This window comes from Zonotrichia albicollis, chromosome 6 (genome assembly GCF_047830755.1).
Source record: "Zonotrichia albicollis isolate bZonAlb1 chromosome 6, bZonAlb1.hap1, whole genome shotgun sequence".
Lineage (NCBI taxonomy): Eukaryota > Metazoa > Chordata > Aves > Passeriformes > Passerellidae > Zonotrichia > Zonotrichia albicollis.
The window spans coordinates 59,349,869-59,373,649 of NC_133824.1; the positions used below are offsets into that span (position 1 = coordinate 59,349,869).

At 48.7% G+C, this 23,781-nt stretch overlaps 1 protein-coding gene across 3 annotated transcripts in view; it reads left to right on the forward strand.

Annotated features, from left to right (window-relative positions):
* Positions 1-260: 260 nt before the first annotated feature.
* The window catches only part of ARMH4 (armadillo like helical domain containing 4), a 62,790-nt gene continuing 39,269 nt past the window's right edge, over positions 261-23,781 (forward strand). For 2 of the 3 annotated variants that reach the window (XM_074543989.1, XM_074543990.1), the window contains exons 1-5: positions 261-473; positions 6,185-7,598; positions 8,369-8,581; positions 10,671-10,889; positions 23,517-23,771. In XM_074543989.1, the coding sequence (XP_074400090.1) occupies positions 276-473; positions 6,185-7,598; positions 8,369-8,581; positions 10,671-10,889; positions 23,517-23,771 (2,299 nt within the window). In that variant the 5' untranslated portion in view covers positions 261-275. Of the gene's footprint in view, positions 474-1,448; positions 1,485-6,184; positions 7,599-8,368; positions 8,582-10,670; positions 10,890-23,516; positions 23,772-23,781 lie in introns of those variants that run through there. The other variant, XM_005492221.4, reaches the window with a different exon arrangement.

Below are 23,781 nucleotides of genomic sequence, written 5' to 3' on the forward strand. Positions count from 1 at the left end.
CTGTACTGGCCAAGTAGATTCTTAAAACAAAGCACCAAAAACGGGAAATTGACTAAAGCTCTTCTAATTCGGATGTTGTTATTTAAGGAGTTGCTCCCCTTTGCAGAGGGGTGTATTAGGGGAAGGTGACCTCTGCAGCTGAAAACACTGGAGGACAATCTGTAATAGATGGAAAACTACTCAAGGGTGCCTTAGGCCTTGTTTTGGAGCAAAGAGCGGCATCTCCTCGGGTCAGGCGCTGAGGCGGAGTTGGCGGCGGGGCCCCGGCGCTTTGGATGCTCCAAGTTCCCTTTGCAGGAGCGGCCTGGGCGGGGGCTGCGGGTGCCGGGGAGCCCCCGGAGGCAGGCGGGGTCGGGCGGAGCGGGCCGGCCCCCGACACCGCCCGCCGGTGGGCGGCCCGCTCCGCTCCGCCCGTGCGGCCGCGGGGCTGGGGGAGCGCGGCGCCGGCACCGGGCGGCGGCGGCGGGAGCCAGGTGAGGCTGGGACACGGACACGCACACAGCCGGCATGGCACCCCGCCCTGGGCAGCGTTCAGCCCGGGGTTTCGCGTTTTCAATCGATTCGTGGCTTTTCCCAGCGATGCTCGGCTGCCCGCGGGGCAGCGCATCCTCGGCGCGGCTCTTTGTTCCCGGCCGGTCCCTGCAGCCCCGGGGGATGGGGAAGGGGCAGCGGGGAGAGCGGGCGGTGCTGCCATGCCGGGATGGGGGTCCCGGTGGGGTCCCTCGGGAAGTCTTTGGGGGCCGGGGTGTGTTTGTCGTGCGGGTGGTTTGGGGGTGACCGCCGCTGTCCGTCTGTCCTGCTGCGGGCCTGGGCAGGAGGAGCCCCCGGGCGGGTGTTCGCACTTGATCCCCTGCCCGGTGGGGAGAGAATGCAGTTCTGGGGTGTAAAGTCACCTGTAAATGACTAAGGAGGACAGCAGGGGAGATGGAGCTGTGCTGGGTGTAATCAAGCCTTGAGCCAGCCCTAATCCCCTTCTCTGGACCCCAAGGCAGAAGGGCCGGACAAGGTGCGTTTAATCTGCTCTTAAACCTTCACCTGCAGGGACTCCCGATCCTCCCGCTCTCCTGTGCGGTGTTTCCGTCAGCCTTCGGTGAGGCGCTGGAATTGCGGAGCGTTTCTTGCTGCTTAGCATCCCAGTGCTGTCCCTGTGCTCCCAGGCAGGCTGGGGAGCGGCGTTTCTGTCCTTTCTGCTGCCTGGAAACTGCTGCACCCTTTGGCCTCATTCTTCAGCACCCCCTCCTCCCTGGCTTAATCCCTCAGGAATTCGGTAGACCTTAGACTTTTGTGGTGCCGGGGACCTGGCACGGGTCAGAAGCCGCGGGGAACTATGCAGCTTTTACTGGCAAATCCAAGCAAGGATTTCCATAGGTGGTCCGTGTGCCGTTCCGAACAAAGCTCGGTGGCTGGGGGAATAATGCCTAAAACATGTCATGTCTCTGGCTCCTCAAAGAACTCCAGCTGGAATGCCGAGGCTGGAAGTGGAGGTGATGTATTATGTATTAAGGTGCCTCACTGGGACTGGCGGGAAGCTGGCCATACAGAATATTAAGACCTCATTTGTTTGTTTTTAAGGATGCGTCCTCAAGGGTAGGCGAGGATGTGCCCCTCTGCTGTGTGCTTGTCTCGACGTAATTTTTCTCACCTGACTTTGTGTTGGTGGCTGGTGTAGAGTTGTGTCACTGCTGGGATTTCACTGAGGTGGTCGAGCTGGTCGAGGTTTGCTTACCTGAAGTGTGTGTGCTGGAAGGGCATCAGTTCCCCAATTCACCCGGCTGAACTGGGCAAGGACATAAATGATGGCATTTTTCTCGGCTTGTGCACAAAAGTAGGAGCTCTGCAGTGTATTATCTGCTGCCTTTTGTATTCAGCACAAGTAATGAGGCTTGGATGGCATACATTAGCACCCTGTAACAGAGCACTTGACGGCTGGCAGTTGTTTGACTTGTATGTTTTGGCTAAATCTTCCCATTAAAAGATTTGCTGCCTTTTTTGTCCGGTTCCCCTACGAATTGTCGGTGAATTTCAATTCTCAGTGAATTCCGGAGCTGAGCACGCCCAGGACTGTTCGGGCAGCCCGGGCTGGCACCACGCTTGTGCTTGGAGGTGTGAGGAGCTCTCTTCAAAGGCGAGGCAGATTTGGCTGGGGCTGACCTGTTCGTCTCCTCTCTCTGCTTTATGATGCGTGCAGAGTGTCCTCCCTGTGTCAGAGGCATTGTTAGAGCAGAGTTATTAATTCAAGGGAGTTTAAAACTTGGTACTTGTTTCTATCATACCGTTTCAACAAATTGAGTGAAAACATAGCCATAACTTGAGAAAGATAGAAAATAACAGCTAATTTTTATTTTTTGGGGGGAGGAGGGAAGGGAGTTGTTTTCTCTAAGTGAGCTGGCTGGGTGAAGCTCTTAAAAAGCTTTCAGAGGGAGTAGCTGCACACAGCTGGGACAGAGAGGGAGCTTAATCCTTTACAGCCTGTCTCCACAAACCACTGGTCCATGCAAGGAGCAGCTATTGAAGGAGAGACATCTGCTCTGCCCTGTGCAAGCCTGCCCTGCTGGAGTGGCCATAACAGGCTGGGGCTCCTCCTGAGCTGGCTTTTGTTGGGCCCCCCCAAGAGCTGATCTCAAAGAAGCCTCCAGAATTCAGAGGGGTTAATGGTTTAATAACTGCTGCAAGGGCTAATTGTATGGAGCAAGCAAGCAGCCCGGCTCAGAAAGATCCAACCGAGTCTGAGACTGCCTCAGCTGGTGACCAATTTATATTTATTGTCCCTCGGCTTCCTGGCTTCCCCACGGAGGTAGATGGTTCTTATTCTTGTGGGTAGCTCCTGGAGATGTCCAGTTTTGGCCTGTTTTCAGCCTAGCAGTTCTTTGTCTATTTTCCCAGCCTCCCAGGTGTTAAAAGGAAAGTTATTATTTTCCATGCTGAAGATAAAGCTCCCTGGCTGCCTGCAGTCGCGCTGCCTTTGCGGCTGGAGGAGCTGCATCTCCTGGGATTTGCTGTTATTGAGTGCAGGGGAAGTAGCTGGCACTGCCTCTTGCCCTCAGTGTGCGCTTCCTATTGGAAGCAAGGATTAGTTTTTTCCACTGAGAGCTTGGCCAGTGCTTGGCAGCTGCCTCCAGGGCTCCAGCTCTGAGGATGCCAGGTGAAACGTGGGGACAGGGAGTTCCTGCAGTGTGAAATATTGAATTACTTCCTTGGAGCTGCTCACAGGAGAGCTCAGCCTTACTACAGAGGAGGTGCTTGGTCAGGGCAGGGTGCTCCAGCCTGGCTATAAAACAGCCAGATGGGAGGAGGAGAAATGTGGCTCGGTGCAGCTTTGCTCTGCAGCTTCTGCATTCAGGGGAAGCGCTTCAGCAAGGTGTCAAACTCTGCTTAAGGAGATAGCCAGGTCACTGCTGTTCATACATTCTCTAATCCAGCCTCTTCCTAAAGCTAAGCAGCTCTTAAGCCCTGACTAATCTTCTTTGAAGTGTGAACCTGTGCCATTATCCTGCAGCAAGCTCTGGGCCACTATCTCCTGCTTTCACTGAGTGTGAAGGTCTAGGTTAGCTTGCATCTGCCTGTCGTGGATTTCCTGAGCAAATAACTCTCCAATATGGGTTTTTGCCCTATAGAAATGTAGGATTATTACCAGCAGGGCTTTTCAGATTGGTAGAAACAATATGAAGCTGCTCTGAAGGACCCCAGGAACTCTTATCAGGCTGGTATTGTGCCCATGTTATCTACCCTCCAGAAGGAGGAAAGCTTCTAGTAAATATGGAGTAACCTTGTTGAGAGATGAGCATTTTGGTGGTTCTGCTAACCACATCCTGAATATCGTGGGCTATTGGAGAGCCTAGAGCTAGAAAGCTACAAACTATCTGTCCAGATGTGTATATACATATGTATAATGTGTATGACTGCAAGAGAAGTGCTTTTCAAGTGCAGCTGGAGTTCTGTTTGTGTTTAAGCATTGCTGAAAGCATTTGTGCCACCTAAATGCTCCTGACTTCTTCAGAAGCTGTATTTAAAGCCAAACTATGTTTTAAATAGAGAAAACCCAACTTCTTGATGTTTCAATAAGCCTGCTCTTAACAGGCACTTGCTGAAGGGGTGTTGAGGTGAACATGATTTATATTCATCTGCATGGTGAGGCAGATGCATGGAGTTAGGCACTAACAATTTAACTTGCATAATGCATTCTTAGTGCTTTTTAATTACAAAAGTGCATCAAGAATTAGCCTGGGAAAAGAGCTAAATATTGTCAGTTTTCAGCTATTTTTTTTTTTTTAGGCAGGGGATATAGAAAATAGATGGGTAGCCACTATCCTTCAGAGATGCTAAAAATAAAGGGGAAGGTGTCTGGGTTGGTGAAGAGTTTTTGGTGGCTTTTGCTTGTCCCTGAGCACCTGGTGCATGTGTGTGGCCTGTGATGGGGAATTATTCCAGCAGCTCAAACTGCTGGGATGAGGCTTCAGGGAGCATGGAAAAAGTGACTCAGTGTGCCCTGAAGGCTCAGCCAGATGCTGGAGCCTGCAGTGGTTAATTCTGAGCTCTGTTGCTGCACTCTGTGGGTACAAATGTGAGTGATACTTCTGAATGTGCAGTCTGGGTGGGGAAATGAGGAGTGTGGATAAATTTAGGGATTTATCCAGGTGCCCATGAGCAGTGACCCTGCACAGGGTGACCATTGCTGTTCTGTGGAAGGCTGAGGGGTGATTCTGACAACCCCAGCCTCTTTCCTACTGATATTTGTTATTCCTGCAGCCCACAGGGACAAGCAGTTCACTTGGGAATGATAAAATCTCACATCATTCCACACCCTGCCATGGGCAGGAACACCCAGGCTGCTCCAAGCCCATCCAGCCTGGCCTTGGACACTTCCAGGGATCCAGGGGCAGCCACAGCTTCTCTGGGTAACCTGTACAAGGGCCTTAGCACCATCAGTCAGTAATTTATTTCTAATGTCTAATCTAAACCTAGGTGAAAAGCCATTCCTCCTTGCTCTGTCCCTCCATGCCTTTGTCCAAAGTCCCTCTCCAGCTCTCCTGGAACTACTGTAGGCACTGGAGGATGCTCCAGTGTGTGCCTGGAGCCTTCTCTTCTCCACCTTCCAACCCTCCCAGCCTGTAACAGAGGTGCTCCAGCCCTGTGATCTACTTACTGGCTCTTCTTCGGACTTATCCTAACAGGTTGAGCTCTTTCTCTCCTTGGGGTTCTCAGAACTGGAGGAACATGTGAGAGAAGGAGCTTGAAGCTGCTGATGGCTGGATGCCCTTGCATAGGGCTTGTCTGTGCCCCTGGGCAGCTACCAGGTCTGCTGTGACAGAGATGTTTGTTGTGTCATGGCACTGAGTGGGCCTTGGATGGGATGGTCTTTGCTCTGGGATGGTGGAGTTGGAGAAGCAAGGCCAGGGCTGGGGCACATGCCCAGGGGAGGTGGCTGGGAGCTGGAGCTGTGTGCCTGGAGGCAGCAGAGCTTGCCAAGGGCAGGCTGTCAGCTGGCTGCATCCCTGCTGGCCTCAGGTTCAGTGCTCTCTTGGAAACCCTGGGTGATTGTGGACATGAGGCTTTCTGGAAGTGCCTCCATGGTGCAGTGCAGCACGGCCACTCTGCTAGTGCTGCAGTGCTGCTCTCTGGGCTGCAGCTTCCTCTGTGGGGCCAGGGAGCTCAGCCAGGACCTGATGCAGCCCTAAAGCCTCCTTGGTGTGGCTCTGGTGCTGTGTTGACCCCCACAGACCCATCTTGTTCTCTGTGCAGGTTCCTTGGTCTCCTCCTGTGCCAATGCACAGAACAGGGCTGGCCAGGACAAGCCTGAGACTTCATGATCCTACAAGCATCATTTTTGGAGTTGGTTCAGGACCAACAGGTTGATCCACAGCATTGTTTGCAGGTCTGATGCCTGCTGGGTAGAGCATAGCACACTTACTAGGGAGGAACTGGGTGGGAGCTGGGCAGGGTCTTGGGGCTTCAGATCCTTGGAGCTCCCAGGTCCTGGGCTTCAGATCAACATTTGGTTTTTGTCTGGCACCTTAAGGTGGGGTAGGCTGAGAAGAGTAAAATAGATGAGGGAATTCATTGCTTGAAATGTGTAGTGGGGGGGTCTTCTCACAACTGGCCATAGTTTTGGTCTCCCATGGTTTAAGGCCCTGGGTCTGTGGTTGGTCATGGGTTGTGTAATCTTGGTTCCTTTTTCCCCTTCTAGGTCTCTGGATTTGTCAGCCTTGCAGGCTTCTGGACACATCTCCTCTCAGCCATGAGGGGATCAGAAGGATTTAATCTCTGTGTGCTCACCTGCAGCATCCTGCTCTTGTCCTCCAGCCTGCCATGCCTGGCACAGCCTCTGGAGGAGGAGGAGGAGGATGTGACAAAGGTCCAGCATGGCCCCTGGGCAGGGAATGGGCTGCAAGATGAAAGGACAGCCATGGTGGGCTTGAAAAACAACCTGGGCCCTTCTGAGCAGACAGCTTCTGAGGAGCCCTGTGCAGTGTCAGCACTGCCATCTGGAACACCCTTGGGTGGAGCTTTCACTGCAGGAGGAGAAGCCCTCCCTGAAGCTTTCACTGCAGGAGGAGAAGCCCTCCCTGCCAGCCCGAGCCATGCTGTGCCCCACAGCCAGGGCCTGGCGGGTCCCCCCTCTGCTGGGGCACTGCCTGCCAGCCATGAGGAGGAGCTGGCTCCCACTGAGCCTCAGCTGCGTGAGGATGAAGCCCTCAGGGCCATGCTGACCACAGCTGTGACCACGCTGAGCCCTCCAGGTCAGGAGGAGTCTGGTGGCCCTGTTGGTGAGGCCACAACCGAGGATGGGGTGGCAGTGGAGCCCAGCTCTGCTGGCCCCTCAGCAAACCCCCTTTCTGGGACCACTGAGGAGGAGGAGGAAGCAGAGAGCAGCTCACAGCCCTCAGCTGTGCCCCAGCCCACACTGAGCCCCAGCTCTCCCAGCTGGGAAGCAGCAAGTCACCTCCCTGTCATCACCCCGAGTCCCCAGGCTGCAGGTGTCACCTCTGGGCTGGGAACGCTGAGAGCCCACACAGGGAGCCCCCTGAAAGCCCTGGCTCCACCAACATCTGTGGCTGCCAAACCTCCCCTTGTGGCAACTGAGGCCTTCCTTCAGCCAGAAGCTGGGACAGGTGTCACCCAACAGGAGCTGCCCTCTACGCCTGGCACTGCCACCATCCCCCCCACGGACACTGTGCCACCTGACTGGGATGACACCAAGCTGGGGGACATCACTCAAGGGAGGAGCACATCTCATGAGGAGCTGGGGACAACAGAACCATCCCAGACCAGCCAGGGAGGTGTGGGGGAGGAAGAGGATGCCACCAGAGCGTTGCCCTCCCCAGTGTCCCCTCCAGCAGCGCCTGAGCTTGCCAAGGAGAGCAACTGCACAGAGCCAGTGCAAGGGGAGGAGCTGCCAGCACCTTCCCCAGGCAGCAGCAGCTCTGCTTCCCACCCTGGGAGCCTGTCAGAGGCAGGCACAGCTGATCTTGGCTCACTGGAAAACGTCAGTGCAGTGACAGCAGAGGAGGAGAAGAGCGTCCCTCTGTCACAGCCAGAGGCTGCTGTGCTGACAGATACCCAGCCTGAGCTCTCTCCTACTCTGCGGAGTTCATGGAAAGGTAAAACTTGCTTTTACAGACACTTGTCTCTCATTTCTGGGATTTAAAGTGAGCTGTGCCAGCAGCCAGTGAGCTGCTGGTGTCTTAAATGCCTTTACAAGGGTGCTCAGAGAGCAAACAAACTCCTGGGGCTGTCTCCTCACCCCATGGTGTAGCTGGGGCTGCCCAGTGCTTGTCCTCACTCTCACCTGCAGGCAGAACTCCTCCTGGACAGCCTGATGGTGTCACCTTGCCCTGCACATACCCCCAGAGATGCCACCTTCAGCCTCATGACAGCAATGCTAAAAAAAAAGAAAAAAAGGCAGGTCAGGTGTTGGGCATGTTTCTAGGTTGATGAGGACTTTTTAATTGCTGGGCATCTTTATTCTTCCCTCTTTGGCTGCAGATGTAAAAGGATGAGTTCCCTTCACTGCATCCAAAAGACCTAATTTTTGCTGTGAAAGAAAGGAAGCTAATTGCAGGCTGGTGCTGCAACCTGACTGATTAATTTCTAGATTAATTTTTAAGCACTTGACTTGTCAACAGGCTGCCTCTCTGCTGTTTCCCAGATGTTGGGGAAACAACACTGTCTATTAAGACTTGTGCCACAAAAATCAAGCCTTGTGCATGGTTGAGGCTTCAGTGGGACACTGGAGGCTGGCCCTGCTGCTGGCCCTGTGGCTCTGGAATTAATAATTCCTGGAGTTCTGTTCTTTCATACTGCCTCAGATGTGTGCTCTGCTGCTGTCAGCTGTCCTGTGAGCCCACCCTGACACGTGTTCTTGCTGTAGGTGCTGCTGAGGAGGCGACAGCAGCTGCCCAGGAGGCTGCTGCTGCTGTGCCAGCTGTGCCAGAGGTGCCAGGTGCCACCCAGGGAGCAGGGGCTGCCAGCTTTCCTCAGGAGAACAGCGGGGAGGACACCCAGATGCTGACAGCTCCCAGTGCCACCCAGGTGCTGCTGGCAACTGGGGCTTCCTCCACAGGGAGCCCTGTGGCTGCAGAAGGTAGGATTCTGCTTCAAGGGCACAGGGTGGGGTGGTACCTCTGGAACCAGTGTCACACTCCAATCTCAATGCAACCTCCTTAAGTGACTTTTTTTATGCTAAAGTTCTGCCCTCCCCTCTAAACCTGGGCTGCCACTGCTTTCTGCCATGAGATCCACCACACTGGGATTTGCCAGCATGTGGATTTTTTTGCCCCAAATAAGTGAAGTAGAAATTAAAAAAATGCCCCAAACCAAACAAATCCCCCGTCTGTTCTTGCTAGCAAGCTGCCTTTAGCTTTAGACACTTGAACAAATTTTTATTTATGGAGGGAGAGTTTTTACTTCTGGAACCCAAGGCAGCCACAGATTGCTGATGCTCAGTCCAGAGGATGAAAATATTCTTTGCTCTCCTGCAAGAGCCTGGCAGACCCTTGGGTGTGGAAGCCTGCAGTGATATTTACTGAGAAATGGGTGTCACACTCCAATTTCAATGCAACATCCTTGTTTAAGTGACTTTTTTATGTTAAAGTTCTGCCCTCCCCTCTAAACCTGGGCTGCCATTGCTTTCTGCTCATGCCATGACATCCACCACACTGGAGTTTGCCAGCATATGGATTTTTTACCCCAAATAAGTGAAGTAGAGTTGAAAAAAAATGCCCCAAACCAAACGAGCCCCTTGCCTATCCTTGCTAGCAAGCTGCCTTTAGCTTTAGACACTTGAACAATTTTTTATTTATGAAAGGAGAGTTTTTACTTCTGGAACCCAAGGCAGTCAGAGATTGGTGATGCTCAGTCCAGAGGATGGAAATGTTTCACCAGGGTTCCATGGGAGCCAGTGGTGAGGGAAAGACCCTCCTGGGGTCCCTGGCAGGCCCTTGGGTGTGGAAGGCTGCAGTGATATTCACTGAGAAATGGGGGATTGCTCTCAGGCTGCTGTAGCTCACACAGAAATGCTCCAAGCAGTCCTGTTCCTGTAGCTGCTGCCTGCTGGTTTGGTGTCACCTTGGCAGGTGAATGTTGGAGCCTGTTTTCCTGACAGGAGTGTAGCAAGGGCTCCCTCAGCACAGGGCTGGCTTTGAGCTGGAGTTTCTGTAGTACTGGGGACCATTGTAGTGAAAGTGCTGCTGGGCAGCTTTTCTGGCTGTTCTTGTGTTGCAGGGCATCAGAAGAAGAAAAGCTGTTTGCATTGTATCTCTGAATTTAGGATCTGTTTGTAAGGGGGAGAAGGTTCTTCTGGCAGGTTCCACTAACTGAATTTGCTTCTGGGATTTAATTATAAATTCAACCAATTTTTATCTTTTTAGTTAGCTGTTAGATCTGCCACTTGGCTCAGTTCTCAGCTGGTGGCTTGGTGCTCTGATCTTGCAAGGGTGTGGTGATGAGCAGCCCTTAAAGCAATGGAATTAAAACCTTTAAGGGTTCCCCCCTCATTAAGGGGAACCTCCTTTGCTGGCTGCCCTTGAGGAGAAAGGTTCACTACAGCAGAGTCACTTCTCAAAGGAAACAAAAGTTTAGTGACTTCCTTTGAGTTAAATTTTCATTAAGGAGTTTCTTGGGGTTTTTATAAAAGCTTGTTATGCTGAATGGTTGCTGTGTGGTATTTTCAGGGTGGTGGGAAAGAAATAATGAATCTGACTCCATGTTCTTAGAAGGCTAATTTATTATTTTATGGTATTATTTTAAAGAATACTATACTAAATAGTATAGTATACTATACTAAATAGTATATATTTAATGTAGTATACTATACTCATTATATACTATATATACTAAATAGTATGTATTAGTATACTATACTAAATAGTATAGAAAAAATAAATAGTAAAGAATATAGAAAGGATATTTACAGAGGACTTAACAAGATACTAATGAAAAACTTGTGACTCTCTCTAGAGCCTTGACACAGCTGGGCTGTGGTTGGTCATTAAGTCAAAACAATTCACATGTTGGATAAGCAATCTCCAACCACATTCCAAAGCAGCAAAACACAGGAGAAGCAAATGAGATAATTATTGTTTTCCTTTTTCTCTGAGGCTTCTCAGCTTCGCAGGAGAAGGGATTTGTCAGAAAATGTGACAGTGACAGCTGCTGTTTCCTGTCTCCTGTAGATCTCACAGATGGGATCCTGGTCACCAGTGAGAAAGCTCTCCCAGCCCCTGGTGGGATGTCTTCTACTCCAGCTGGACAGACAGAGGAGCCAGCCAGCAGAACTGTGGTCCTGGTGACCCCATCATCAGTGTCCCCCTCTGCCAGGAGGACAGCTGTCCCCTCTGCCAGGAGGACCAGCACCGCTGGCACCTACGGGCTGGAGCGCCTGGAGTCTGAAGGTACCCCTGGGCCCCAGGGGCAGGGGGGCTCCTGTGGGGTGCCAGCCCTGCCCTGACAGCCCCAGTCTGTCTGTTTGTCTGTGTGCACATCTCACTGTTCCCAATAAAGGTGTTGGACAGCCTGTGCTCTCCCAGGAGGCATGGGAAGCAAGCAGTGAGCAGTGTCCTGGAGGATGTCTGAAATTCCAGTGGCTCTGGTGGATGGGGTGGGTTTCTCCTCGCTGGGGAGCAGCAGTGGTGCTGCTGTTGCAGCAGGGTCTGGCTCTGCACACCTGGAATGCACCCACCAAGGGGTGCTGAGGCAAAGCAGATCCTGGGCTGCAGCTCTGATCTGCCTTCTCTTCACCTCACCCACAGTTTTCCTGCAGAGGAACTGTTCCTTGCTCCTTTTCCTACTTCTGCTTGCTCATCCATCCAGTTCTGTGCTCCAGTCTCTGGGCTGATAGCACCTGGCAGGAATTAATCTTCCTGCCTGTTTTTGCTCCCCTTCCTTTATCTTGACCTTCTCTTGCCTTAGTGTTTTACTGCAAAGGTTGGCAGCTCTCCAGGGGTGGCACTGCCAGATGGTATTTCTCCTCTGAGTAGAGGTGGGGTGCTCCAGACAACAGCTCATCAGCATCTTTTCTCTGCAGGAAGCAATAACTCTCTCTCTCCTGTGGAGTTTAGAGGGCAGCAGAAGCTGGGAGTCTTCCCCACTGCATGTTCCTGGCTTGCTGCTGGCTTTGAAGCCTTCCCTGAGCTCTCTGGGGCTCCAACTGCAGCATTTTGCCCTTGCCAGGATGAATTTTGGATGTGTCTGGCAAGGCAGGGATGTGGTGCTGATGGGAGAGTGGCAGCAGGGGAGGGAAAGGTCGTGTGTGTAGGGAGAAGCTGATCCTTCAGGCTGGGAAACAAGGTCTGTGCTTAGCAAGAGCAGTGTGATTCAGGAGGCTAAAGTGTTTTATAGCCCTCTGGGATCTTCTTTAGAAGCCTGGGTTTCTGCATGGGAAGATAAGAGGGATTTCAGTTTCAGCTGAGCATTGGTCTCTCTCAGTTTAATGAGACCTGCACAGACATTTAAAAAAAAAATCTTTCTGTTCCAATACAGGACTGATGCAACTTTCTTGGATTCTTTCTGCACTCTGTTTTCTCTGTTCTGGGCTCCTCTAAAGGCAGATGTGGGCTGTGGCTGAGGGCTCAAGTGGAAATCTGGGTTTCTTGGCTCTGCATGTGCCTGTTCTCCAAGGGACATGGGGCTCTTTGTGCTGTGTGCATTTGAAAACTGGCACAGCTCTTGTGGTGTAAATCTCTTCTGCTCAGCCCAGACCTCTGTGCAGGGAGCCAGGAGGTTCCCTGGTGCTGGGGATGATGAATCCACATCTTGTAAAATGGGACAATTACAATTATCATTTGGGGAAAGGCTTTCTGCCTGGGGATGCTGCTGCCCCAGTTAAGCACAAAGGAACATTTTTGAGCCACAACTCTGCTCTCTCAACATCTTTTTTTTGCTTAAAGGCAGTTGGGGAGTATCACATCCTCATGGTGGAGTGGCATTTAGAAGCTTAGCTCCCAAAATTACAGTTCCTGCTGTTTACTCTCAGAATACCTTGAGGCTGCCAGATCCAGGATGTTTGAGGGTGCTTTCCTTTAAAGCTCCACGGAGCTCCAGCCCAGGACACTCAGGTTTTTGGGGGATGCTGTTGCAGGCACATGATTGCGTCCCTAATGAGGGATCCTGGCCCTTTGGGGAGGGGCTCACTGTTGGAAGAAGTGCCAGGAGCTGAGTGAGCTCTGCTGCCCTCAGTGGGGTCCTGCTGCCTTGCCTCACTGAAAGGCTGGCTCATCATTAAATACCAACCCCTGCTGCTCAGCTCCCTCTGGTTCTTGGGGACCATCTGTGCCAAGCTGCCTGTGGTTAATTGCATCTCTGTATTCACCTGCCCGGCTTGGATGCAGAACTGTTTTAAAAATCAAATTGTGCAGGCAAAATGGAAATATGTCTGGATGAGCTTATCCTCCTCTCTGGTGGACTCTGGAGGGATGAGCTGGGGAACAAATTTCCTCCTGCCTTGACTCCTTGGTGAGCTTGGTTCTGCTTTGCCCTTCCTAGTCAGAGAAATCCTATAAAGGGATTACAGGATATGGGGACAGGACACAGCAGAGGATAAGGCTTGCTTGTCTGGGGGAATTGATTATGTATTTTGTCTCTGTGCCTAGAATTTGTATGTCTCTAGCAAGCTGAGCACTGCAGCTTTCTCTGTAGGGAGCTACTGGTGTCAAGTTTGTGAGGTCTGCAGGATGAGGTGAGAGATGAGAATCTGACTCCATGTTCTCAGAAGGCTGATTTATTATTTTATGATATTAAATTATATTAAAGAATGCTATACTAAAACTATGCTAAAGAAAAAGATACAGAAGACTTAACAAGAATGGTGATGAAAACTTGTGATTGTTTACCAACAGGAGCATGTTTGATTAGTTTCATGTAAATTGTTTTTACTTAATGACCAATCACAATCAGCTGTGTTAGACTAAGGAGTCAATCTCCAACCACATTCCAAAGCAGCAAAACATAGGAGAAGCAATCAGATAATTCTTGTTTTCATTTCTCTCTGAGGCTTCTCTGCTTCCCAGGAGAAGAAATCCTGGCAAAGGGATTTTTCAGAAAATATCATAGTGACACTACTGGCTCAGCTGGCTTAGGACCAGTGTGGGAGCCTCCCAACATCCTTCAAAAAGTGACACTCTGGAAAGAAACCACATTGCTTTTCAGCTTGGTTCCTGTGCTGTAACATCTGCCATGCTGCTGGCAGAGGTGGCTGCACATCCCCAGCGTGGCAGCTTTTGGCAGGTGGCACTTTCTGAGGTGGCAGGACACGTGCCATGCTCCATCTTCTGCAGAATCTGTGCAGCTTCCAGCTGCAACCTGCTGATAGAGCTCACCAGACTCTGGTCCTGCCACTGTGGGTGAGGCTGAGTCTGTATCTAACCCTGCCAGGCTCAAGGTTTGCTTCTCTTGACTCTCTCATTCCACCCCCTGCCATGGCAGGGACACCTTCCACCATCCCAGGCTGCTCCAAGCCCCATCCAACCTGTCCTTGGATGCTTCCAGGGATCCAGGGGCAGCCTCAGCTGCTCTGGGCACCTGTGCCAGGATCTCCCACCTTCCCAGGGAACAATTCCCTCTGCTCTCTTGCTGGGAGTGAGCTGCTCACACAGCTCAGGGGTCAGGAGCTGTGCAGGCTGTGGAGGGTGCTCAGAGCTCTGATTAAAGGAGCTGCTGTGCCTGTTGTGTGGTGTCAGGAGAGCCAGCAGCTCTGAAAATGGCAACTTAAAATCAGTTGCTCCAGAGGAGGAGGCTTTAACCAAGTAGCTCTTGAGTGTGGAGTGTTCCCAATTAATTAGGATGACTCTCAGCTGGCAGAAGTTGGATTTTCATGTGCATTTGCAGCCTGCTGTGAGCTGTTTTGTGTACCACAGAACAGCTGAGGTTGGAAAAAACCTGCAGGATTGAGTCCAACTTTTGACCAAACACCTCTGTGTCAACCAGCCCACATCCAGTCTTGTCTTAAACACCTCCAGCCATGGTGACTCCACCACTGCCCTGGGCAGCCCCTTCCAATGTTTAATTACCCTTTCTGTGTAGAAATAATTCCTCTTGAATACTTCACAACTTGTAGCCATTTAGCCATTTACATAAATTTATAAAAGATGCTTCAACTTTCAACTCCCCACTTTTCATTTGATCTGTGGCACAGTACAAGGAACCCTCTCTTTTTTTTAAAATTTTTTTTCTTTTTTGGATGTGAAGAGTATTTTTCCCAGGAATTAAGGCTCTGAAGAGGATTGTGATTTGGACCTTGACTGTATGGATTAAGATCTGCCTCATTAAATCTCTACAACCCTGTTAAAAATTTAAATTAGGATGCAGAGGTGTAAATAAAACAGGCACTTAACCCAGCATGGTTAACTAGCCTGTTATTATAGTTCCTCACCAGCTCTTTGGCTATCAATTAAATTGGCAAGGAGCAGAAGGCTTAAAGCACGTGCAGAATGAATTATTAAATAGTTTTGGTCCACACTTTCCTGTTGCATCTTGTTTATTGCTCCCACTGAAATGGGAGCTGCTCTCTCTTGACCTCTATCTTCTTCTCAGCAGGTGCTGGCTCATCCCTCCTTTTCCTTTGTAGCAAAAAATGATGAAAAAAGTGACAATTTTTTGTATCAAACCCAACTTTTTTTTTTTTTCTTTTTTCCTTCTCTCTCTTCTGGGAGTGCCTCACTCCACTCATGGGCAAGAATCCTTCCTAATCTCCAATCTTACCCTGCCTCTGTCAGGTTGGAGCCGTCCCTCTTATCCTGTCATGCACTGATCCAAATTCCCTCTCCAGCTCTCTGGGACCCTTTTTAGGCACTGGAAGGGTCCCTAAAGTCTCTTTGGAGCCTTCCCTTCTCCAGGCTCTGTTCTTTGTGATGCTCTGCCACTATTGTACCTCCAGCAGTTATTTCTTAGTCTGACCCACCTTGATCCTGTTCTTTTATGTGAATTTTGTGATTTTTTTTTTGGGTGAATTTTGTACTGTATTAGATGTTTCTAATACAGTTTTAGATGTTTATATTTACCCCCCCAAAAAATGAGAGTTCACTTAAATATCACTTCAGTGTTGTAGCTTTGCCATGCTTATCTCCAAGCTTGGACAAAAATAACAGATAAACCCCCACAGCTGCTATTATTGCAGTGTAATTGGGCTGTGTGAGTGAAAGTTTTTAATGAGTTTCTGTTTGTTTTAATCTGAGGATTAAGCAGTTTGCCCTCCTGGCCCCAGGGAGGTGGGTGCAGATGAGCAGGAACATTTTCTGCTGGAGCTGCTCATGCCTGGTGTTGCTCATGGGGTTTTTGGGGAACTTTTGGGGAGCTGCAAGAGGGGGATCAGGATGGGGAAGGAGCAGGAAATTAGACAGAAATGAGCTGAATGGACTCAGTTGTGTTCACTCTGGCTCCTCTTATTCCTCACAGGATCTGAGTTAAAACCCAGAGACTGTAGCCCATAATAACAGACCTGCTCCCCAATATTCATCATCTGTGATGGTCCAGCCTGGGTTTGTCTAGAAAATAAACCTGAAATTAAATGTTTTCTTTTCTTGGCCTGTTGGTTGTTCTGTTCCCAGGCAGTGGGGTTGAATTGAATGTTTCTGGAAGAAAACACCAACAGCTTTTTCCAATGAAAATGGAATTTGTCTCTGCTGGTGTTTATTGGGTTTTTTTTTTTTTGGTTGCTTGAGGATTTTTTTGTGATTTGCAAAAAAGCCCTATGCCCACAGCCGTTTTCCTGGGGAAGCATTTTGTTAAGAGATGTTGTAAACTCTTTATCTGCCTTCATCTCTGTCTTGTTCTGCTGTGTCCACTCACAGGTCGTGGCCATTAAATCTGCACTGATTTGACTGCTCCTCACTTGATAAATCACCACTTTTTGTCTTCATTTTTATCCTGATTGGTCCAACGGCAGCAAGCCAGGGAGCAAACTGGTTATTGCACATGCAGTGTGTGTTCTGCAGCATTTTGGGTGGTTTTTTTCCCCCTTTAAAATAATTTTGTGTTGCTGAGCTGAGTCTTTAGCCTGGCTCAGTGTGAGAGCAATTTTGAGGTGAATGCTGCTGGAGAAACAGTTTGGTTTTGTTTTAGGAGGAAATCTTTGAATTAGACAAGAGAAAACAACCTTAAATTCTACCAATGAAGATTTAGATTGGACATTCTAAAACCCTTGTCCCAGAGCAGTTTTTCAGAGATAAAAACCCAGTGCCTCTTCTCTCTTGGCTCCTTTTCCCACCCAGTCTAAGGAAAAGCTCTGTTCATGTTCCTCTTTGGTGTTCTGGTTGTTCGGAGTGTCTGCTGGTAATTTTTGGGATTGTGCAGCATTTTGGGTGTTTTTTTCCCCCTTTAAAATAGTTTTGTGTTGCTGAGCTGAGTCTCTAGCCTGGTTCAGTGTGAGAGCAATCTTGAGGTGAATGCTGCTGGAGAAACAGTTCGGTTTTGTTTTAGGAGGAAATCCTTGATTTTGGACAAGAGAAAATAATCTGAAGTTCCACCAGGGAAGGTTTAGGTTAGGTAATAGGGCAAAATTTAATCACTGAAAGGTGGTGGTGGAGTCAGCAGCCCTGGGAGGGATTTAAGAGATGTTTGGATGCGGCACTTGGGGACATGGGTTAGGGTGGCCTTGGTAGTGCTGGGGAGTGCTGGACTCAATGATTTGAGATCTTTACAACTTTAATATGTGATGTGTAAATCTCTTCTATGGGTAGGGTTTTGTCATCCTGCTTTGTGTGTAAGATCTGACCCACCAGGTTTCCTCCCAACATCCTTTCCCTGTCTCTCTGCATTTACCCAGATGCTGAAACATCCCAAAAGATATTGATTTTTCCAGAGCGCAGACAACACCACACCCTGCAAATCCCTTGGATGGTTTTGCAGTGTGGGTGACTGGGCTTGCAGAACCCATCCCAGGGGGGTTTACTCTGATTTTTGGCAGAGTTTCTGTGCTTGGGTTGTTGCCCCACCATTGTCACAGATGTCTTTTAGTGAAAATCCTTTTCTAGGGATTTTTTCTTCCTGAGAAGCTGAGTGGCCTCAGGAACAAAATGTAAGCATTGATTATCTGCTGCTGTGGAATGCAACAGGTGAATCTGTGATTGGTCTCATGTAGATGTTTCTAATTAATGGCCAATCACAGTCCAGCTGGCTCAGAGAATCTGAGACACAAGCCTTTGTTATCATTCTTATCTTTTCTATTCTTAGCTGAGCCTTCTGAGATGAAACTTTTCCTTCTTTTTAGTATAATTTTAGTGTAATGTGCATCACAAAATAATAAATCAAGCCTTCTGAACATGGAGTCAACATTCTCATCTCTTCCCTCACCTGAAAACCCCTGTGAACACCGTCACACACCATGGCCCAGCTCAGGAGCAATGCTTGGTGAGATCCTCTCCACCTTCCCAGCAGCTCTGTCCTTCCAGGCTGCCAAAGGGGCTGTTGGATGGTGACATTGACTGATCACATGCAGGCAGCACATTAATAATGAAGGATTTGTCCTAGAAAGGCCTCCCTGCCTTGACAATCAGCTGGGATCACAGAAGCAGTGCAGAAAGTGAAGCTCAGTGGAGAAAACCCTTGGCAGAGGCTCCTTAGTGCCACAGAGCGCCCCATCCCTGATCCTGTTGGTGTTCACACAGCATTATTTACACATTTCCATGGTGCATTAGCACACAGGGGTCACCCTGCAGCACTGAACAGCACATAAAAACACAGCTAAAACTGGCAGGGATCACTGCAATCCTCTGTGGTACCTTTGAACGTCTTCATCCCCTGAGTTTGGTGTGAGGGGGGGAAAGGACAGAGCAAATGACAACTGCAGGTTTTGTCCTGCAGCTTCTTCCCTTTTTAGGTTGGGTTGGGTTGTTTGTTTGGGGCTTTTTTGGGGTTTTTTGGGGATTTTTTTGTTTTGTTTGGTTGGTTTTGGGGTTTTTTTTGGTAGGTTTTTTGGGGGTATTTTTGGTAGGTTTTTTGGAGGGATTTGTTTTGGGGTTTTTTTGTGTGTTTTTTTTTCCTTGTTTTTTAGGGTTTTTTTGAGTTTTCTTTTTGTTTGGTTTTGTTTTTTGGGGTTTTTTGTTTCTTTGGGGGTTTTTTGAGCTTTTTTTGGGGGGTTTTGGGGATTTTTTTTGGGTTTTTTGAGTTTTTTGGGGGTTTTTTTTGTTTGTTTGGTAGGGTTTTTGGGGGGATTTTTTGTTGTTTTTCTAGGTTTTTTTGGTTGAGTTTTTTGGGTTTTTTCGGTTTTTTTGAGGTTTTTTGGGGATTTTTTGGAGTTTTTTTGTGTAGTTTTTTGTTGTCTTTTTTAAATCTATTTGGGGTTTTTTTTAGGCTTTTTTGGAGGGACTTCTGATTTGCGGTTTTTTTTTGTTTTGTGGCGGTGTTGTTTTTTTTGGGGTTTTTTTTTTTTTTTGGTGGGGTGGGGGGTTTTTTGTACTTTGAATTCACTTTGTGCCTCTGAGTGAATCTGTCACCTTCCACTGAGAGCCTCTGGCTGCTCAGGGCACAGCAAGATCTTTCTGCTGCTGTGTGTTCAGCCTGACAGAGCGATGCTTTCCTGCCTCTCCTGAGCAATCCAAGTGTTTGCAAACATTAATGGAAAATACCTAAATATAGAAACATCACTCTCCAGTGAAGGTTTCTCCAGCTGCAAACCTGCTGTAGCTCCATTGCCTTCAGCAAGGTTATGAGCACAGTGGCTTCAGCTCCACCTTCTTCCATGCCATCACATGCCCAAAAATTGATTTTTGGTGCTTTTACCTGCTGGATGCTGCTGGTTTGCTTCAGATTCCACAGGGTGTGGGTTCCTGCTGGGTCAGGGAAATGCCTCACAAGGGAGGTGTGACGGGGTCTCAATTCTGCCTAAGCCACAGAAATCATTGTGGATGTGTAGCCTCACTTTTGGAGCAAGCACAAGGTGAAAAAGCAAATTCCATCCTCTGGATCTCACCTGTGTCAATAATGGATCCCTTCAGAGTCCCATGATAAAGCCCAGTGGTGGCTGTTTCTATTAATAAAGCTGGAAAAACTCTGCTTAAAATGTGTTATTTTATCTCAGATCTTTCCTTGGGGCTCCCCTACAGCTTCCCTAGGTAAGAAATAGGAGAAGGAGAAAGAGCCTCAAGCTGCACCAGGCAGGTTTAGGTTGGATATCAGGGAAAATTTCCTTAATAAAAGCATGGTCAGGCATTGGGCCAGGCTGCCCAGTCCCCATCCCTGGAGAGGTTTAAAAGATGTGTGGATGTGGCACTTGGGGCTTAGTGCAGGATTAACAGTTGGGCTCTAATCTCAGAGTAAAAACCATTCCATGTCACACAAAAATAGTTCATACTGAGCTGCAAATGAAACTCTGGGTTACTTCTGAGTCTGCTGGGCTTTGCACTTGCACTCCTCGCTGCATTCAGTCTTTCCCAACAGTTTTCTTTCAATCTGCTGCTGAGGCCTTTTGAAGGCTAAAAGGTGCCAGTTTTAGGAGGAAAAATGTGAGTTTTGTAGGAGTGTGAAGCACAAACCTGCAGCTTGAGCTTTGGCTATGTGCTGCTCACTTCCCTTTCCCATTTTATGGGAGTGCCCAGCCTTCTGCACTCTGAGTTGTGCATCCTCTGCTGAAATCCCACATTTGGGAAGTTTGTGGGGTTTTTTGGGAAGTGCAGCTTCCTCCTTGTCACCACCAAGTGGTGCTCTGCACTGCACCTTGCAGCAAGGCAAGCTGCTGGCATTTCGGGATGGGGCTTAAAAAGCTGATTTCAGATGCAGGAATGAGGCAGGGAGGAGAAGGGAACCAGCTCAGAGCCTTTTCCTTCCCCCTTTGCAGGGGCTGTGCTGCAAGGATCTCATTACTCACAGCTCTCTGCTGTGCCTGCCTGCTGACTGATGGAGCTTGGTGATCATCACATGTGATAAGTGGTCTCAGCACTTTCAATTTGGGTGTTCAGCTTGGCTGCCTGCAGGCTCTGGAGACAGGGAGATGGCTATCTGTGCCTTCAGCACTCCATCCTGGCAGGTGTGTGTCGCTGGGATTGCTAAAAATCACAAGAGGCTTCTAAAACCCTTGTCCCAGAGCAGTTTTTCAGAGATAAAAGCCCAGTGCCTGTTCTCTCTTGGCTGCTTTTCCCACCCAGTCTAAGGAAAAGCTCTGCTCATGTTCCTCTTCTCTGGTTCTGGTTGTTCAGAGTGTCTGCTGATTAGTTTTGGGATTGTGCAGCATTTTGGGTGGTTGTCCCCCCCTTTAAAATAGTTTTGTGTTGCTAAACAGTCTCTAGCCTGGCTCAGTGTGAGAGCAATTTTGAGGTGATTGCTGCTGAGATACAGTTTGGTTTTGTTTTAGGAGGAAATCTTTGAATTTGGATAAGAGAAAGAAACCAGAAGTTCCATCACGCAAAATTTAGTTTGGGTATTCTAAAACCCTTTTAGAAGTTTTTCAGCGATAGAAACCCAATGCCTGTTCTCTCTTGACTGCTTTTCCCACCCAGTCTAAGGAAAAGCTCTGTTCATGTTCCTCTTTGGTGTTCTGGTTGTTCAGAGTGTCTGTTGATAAGTTTTGGGATTGTGCAGCATTTTGGGTGGTTTTTCCCACTTTAAAATAGTCTTGTGTTGCTAAACTGAGTCTCTAGCCTGGCTCTTGAGGTGCATGCTGCTGGAGAAACAGTTTGGTTTTGTTTTAGGAGAAAATCCTTGAATTTAGACAAGAGAAAACAACCTTAAGTTCCATCAAAGAAAATTTACGTTGGGTATTCTAAACCCCTTGTCCCAGAGCACTTTTTCAGAGATAAAAACGCAATGCCTGTTCTCTCTTGGCTGGTTTTCCCACCCAGTCTAGGGGAAGGCTCTGTTCATATTTTGGTTTTCAGACTGTTCAGAGTCTCTGCTGGTAATTTTTGGGATTGTTGATGCCTGTGTTGCTCTCAGCAGAGGGAAAAGACCTGATTTCACTTGTCTTTGCAGTGAGCATTCTCCAGGTGCCACTGTCAGCGTCACAGCTGTGTGGTTTGTATGACAACATGCATTTTGACAGAGAAAAATTCTGATTTGATTCTAAATGCTGGGCACATTACAATACAGAAACTGCCTCTAAAATGCAATGGGAATTTAAGAGGCTAGCTAGCTGCATCCCTGGGAGCTCCATTAGATGCTCTGTGTGGCAGGAATGATCTTTCCAGGCACCAAAAGCCAGGCTCTAGCAGGGTGATGCAGCTGAATCCCAGCAGCAGCAGCTCATTTGTATGGAATACAGGAGTGAAAGGCAGCACTGGGATTGTCTTGTCTGGTGAGCTGAGGAAAACATGCAGTGGTTGGGAGCAAATCCTTGAATTCCAGGGCAGGGAGATGCCCTGGCACAGCACAGTGGGTTTATAACAGCCACTGATTTCTCAGATTCCCATCTCATGTGACATCCCAAATTTTGGAAGCCATTTAATCCAGGCTGGATTGCCACCAACCTATAGGAGCTACAACTACAGCAGAAATATTTGGACAACAAATATAACAAATAAAGGATTTGGTTAACAAAGGGTGGTTTGTTAGTTTTTAATGCCTGCATGCAGGGTGACTACACCAGGAGGGAATTTTTCTACAGGGCTGAGCAGAGTTGGTGTAAATTAGATAAAAGTGCATAAATACTGTGTTTCAATTCTCAGCCTTGAAAAAGGAACTGGGAGAAATTCAAAGCATGCCATTGTTCCAGATATTATCTTTCCCTGGTGGGTGGCTCCATCAGCAGCTATTAAATTGCTCCAATGCAAATTCTGGCAGAGGATGTCCCTGAGACTTTGGTAACTATAACTTGGGAAAAAAACCCCAAAACTGTGGGAAGACTGGCTCTGTGTTTACCCTGCTCTAGACTTCCTTCAGCATCTGCAGCCAGTTGTGGCTGGAAATAGGAAAAAATGGGAAAAAACCCCTTTGGTTTGATCCAGTACAGTGGTTCATGTGTTGCCATTTTAGATCCTAGGTATGAAATATGGCTTAAATATTTATTTTTTTCCTATGTTAACAGTTTTGGAATAAATGGGTATCTGCTGTAGTGGAGAATTCATGGAATCACAGAATGGTTTTGGTTGAAAGGGACCTTAAAGATCATCTTGTTTCTATCCCCACCCTCCATGGGCAGGGAGACCTTGCACTGAATTCACAGGAATTTTCTCAGAGTCACATTTATCAGCTCTCCTGTGAAGTGTTGACTATGATGCCTTTTTTCCAGCACTTTTCAAAGCCAGGTGGGATCTTGGAGCAACCTGGTCCTGAAAGCTGTGCCCTTTCCAGAGCTGGGAAAGACTCAATCAATCAGTTAAACACTGAACCAACTCATTACTGCTTCCAAGATCAGAAATCAGGGGAGGAGCATCTCTCCGTGATGGGTTAAGCAGGGAGCTCTGCAGTTACAGAAACTCAGGTGTTTTACACATGCACATCCTTGTTTGCACCCTGCTGCTAGGAACCAAAAATTTACTGTGTTTCCCACTAATCTGAGAGTCTGAGATGACATCTCCTTGTTCCCCAGCAAGCTCAAGTGGTGATGAGCTCCTCCAGATGAGCCCCTGTGGATGTTTTTGCTGCCAGAGAACAGGGGCAGGTTCCTGCAGCTGCTCTGCTCTGGAGGAGCTCAGCCTGGTGCTCCCCACAGAGATCTGTGACCCTTCTGCTTCCCACTCCCAAAGCAGCTGTTGTTCAGTTCAGAAATAAAATGATCAGCCACAAGATTTCATTTAAAGCTTTGAACATCAATGTCAAGGAATCAAAACAATTCTGTTTCAAGATTCTTGTTTTTCCAGGGTAAAAAATGGTTTCTGGGTTTGGACTCTTGTCCTTGCACGTTGTGGTGCTGAATTACAGGGAGATGCTGTGGGGCTGAAGTTTCCCCATGTGAAGATGTGAAATCATCTCCTGTGTTTCCAACACGTGAATTACAACTTCAATTTAAACTGCAATTGCATAAACTCTTAACCATAAGGAGGATGTATAGTACAGTTGCTACTACTGCAGTGTGTCTGCTGACTCAAGTTTGCTCTCCTCTTTTGAGCTCTAGTTCAATATGTTCCCTGACATTTCTTTTCTGTCTCCCTGGCCAGAGGGTGAGGAAGAGGAAGAGGATGACGAGGAGGAGGAGGAAGAAGAGGAGGAGGAAGAGGAAGACGAGGAGGACAAAGACCTAGACCTGATGGATGAAAGCATGGAGGGTGACACGGATCTGCCAGGCTTCACAATTCCAGGAGAGACCTCCCAGGAGCCCCTGGCTGGCCTGGAGAACCCTGTGGCCCAGCTGGCTGGGGTGTCCTACCAGGTTCCTGACACCATTGAGTGGGAGCAGCAGAACCAGGGGCTGGGTAAGAGAAA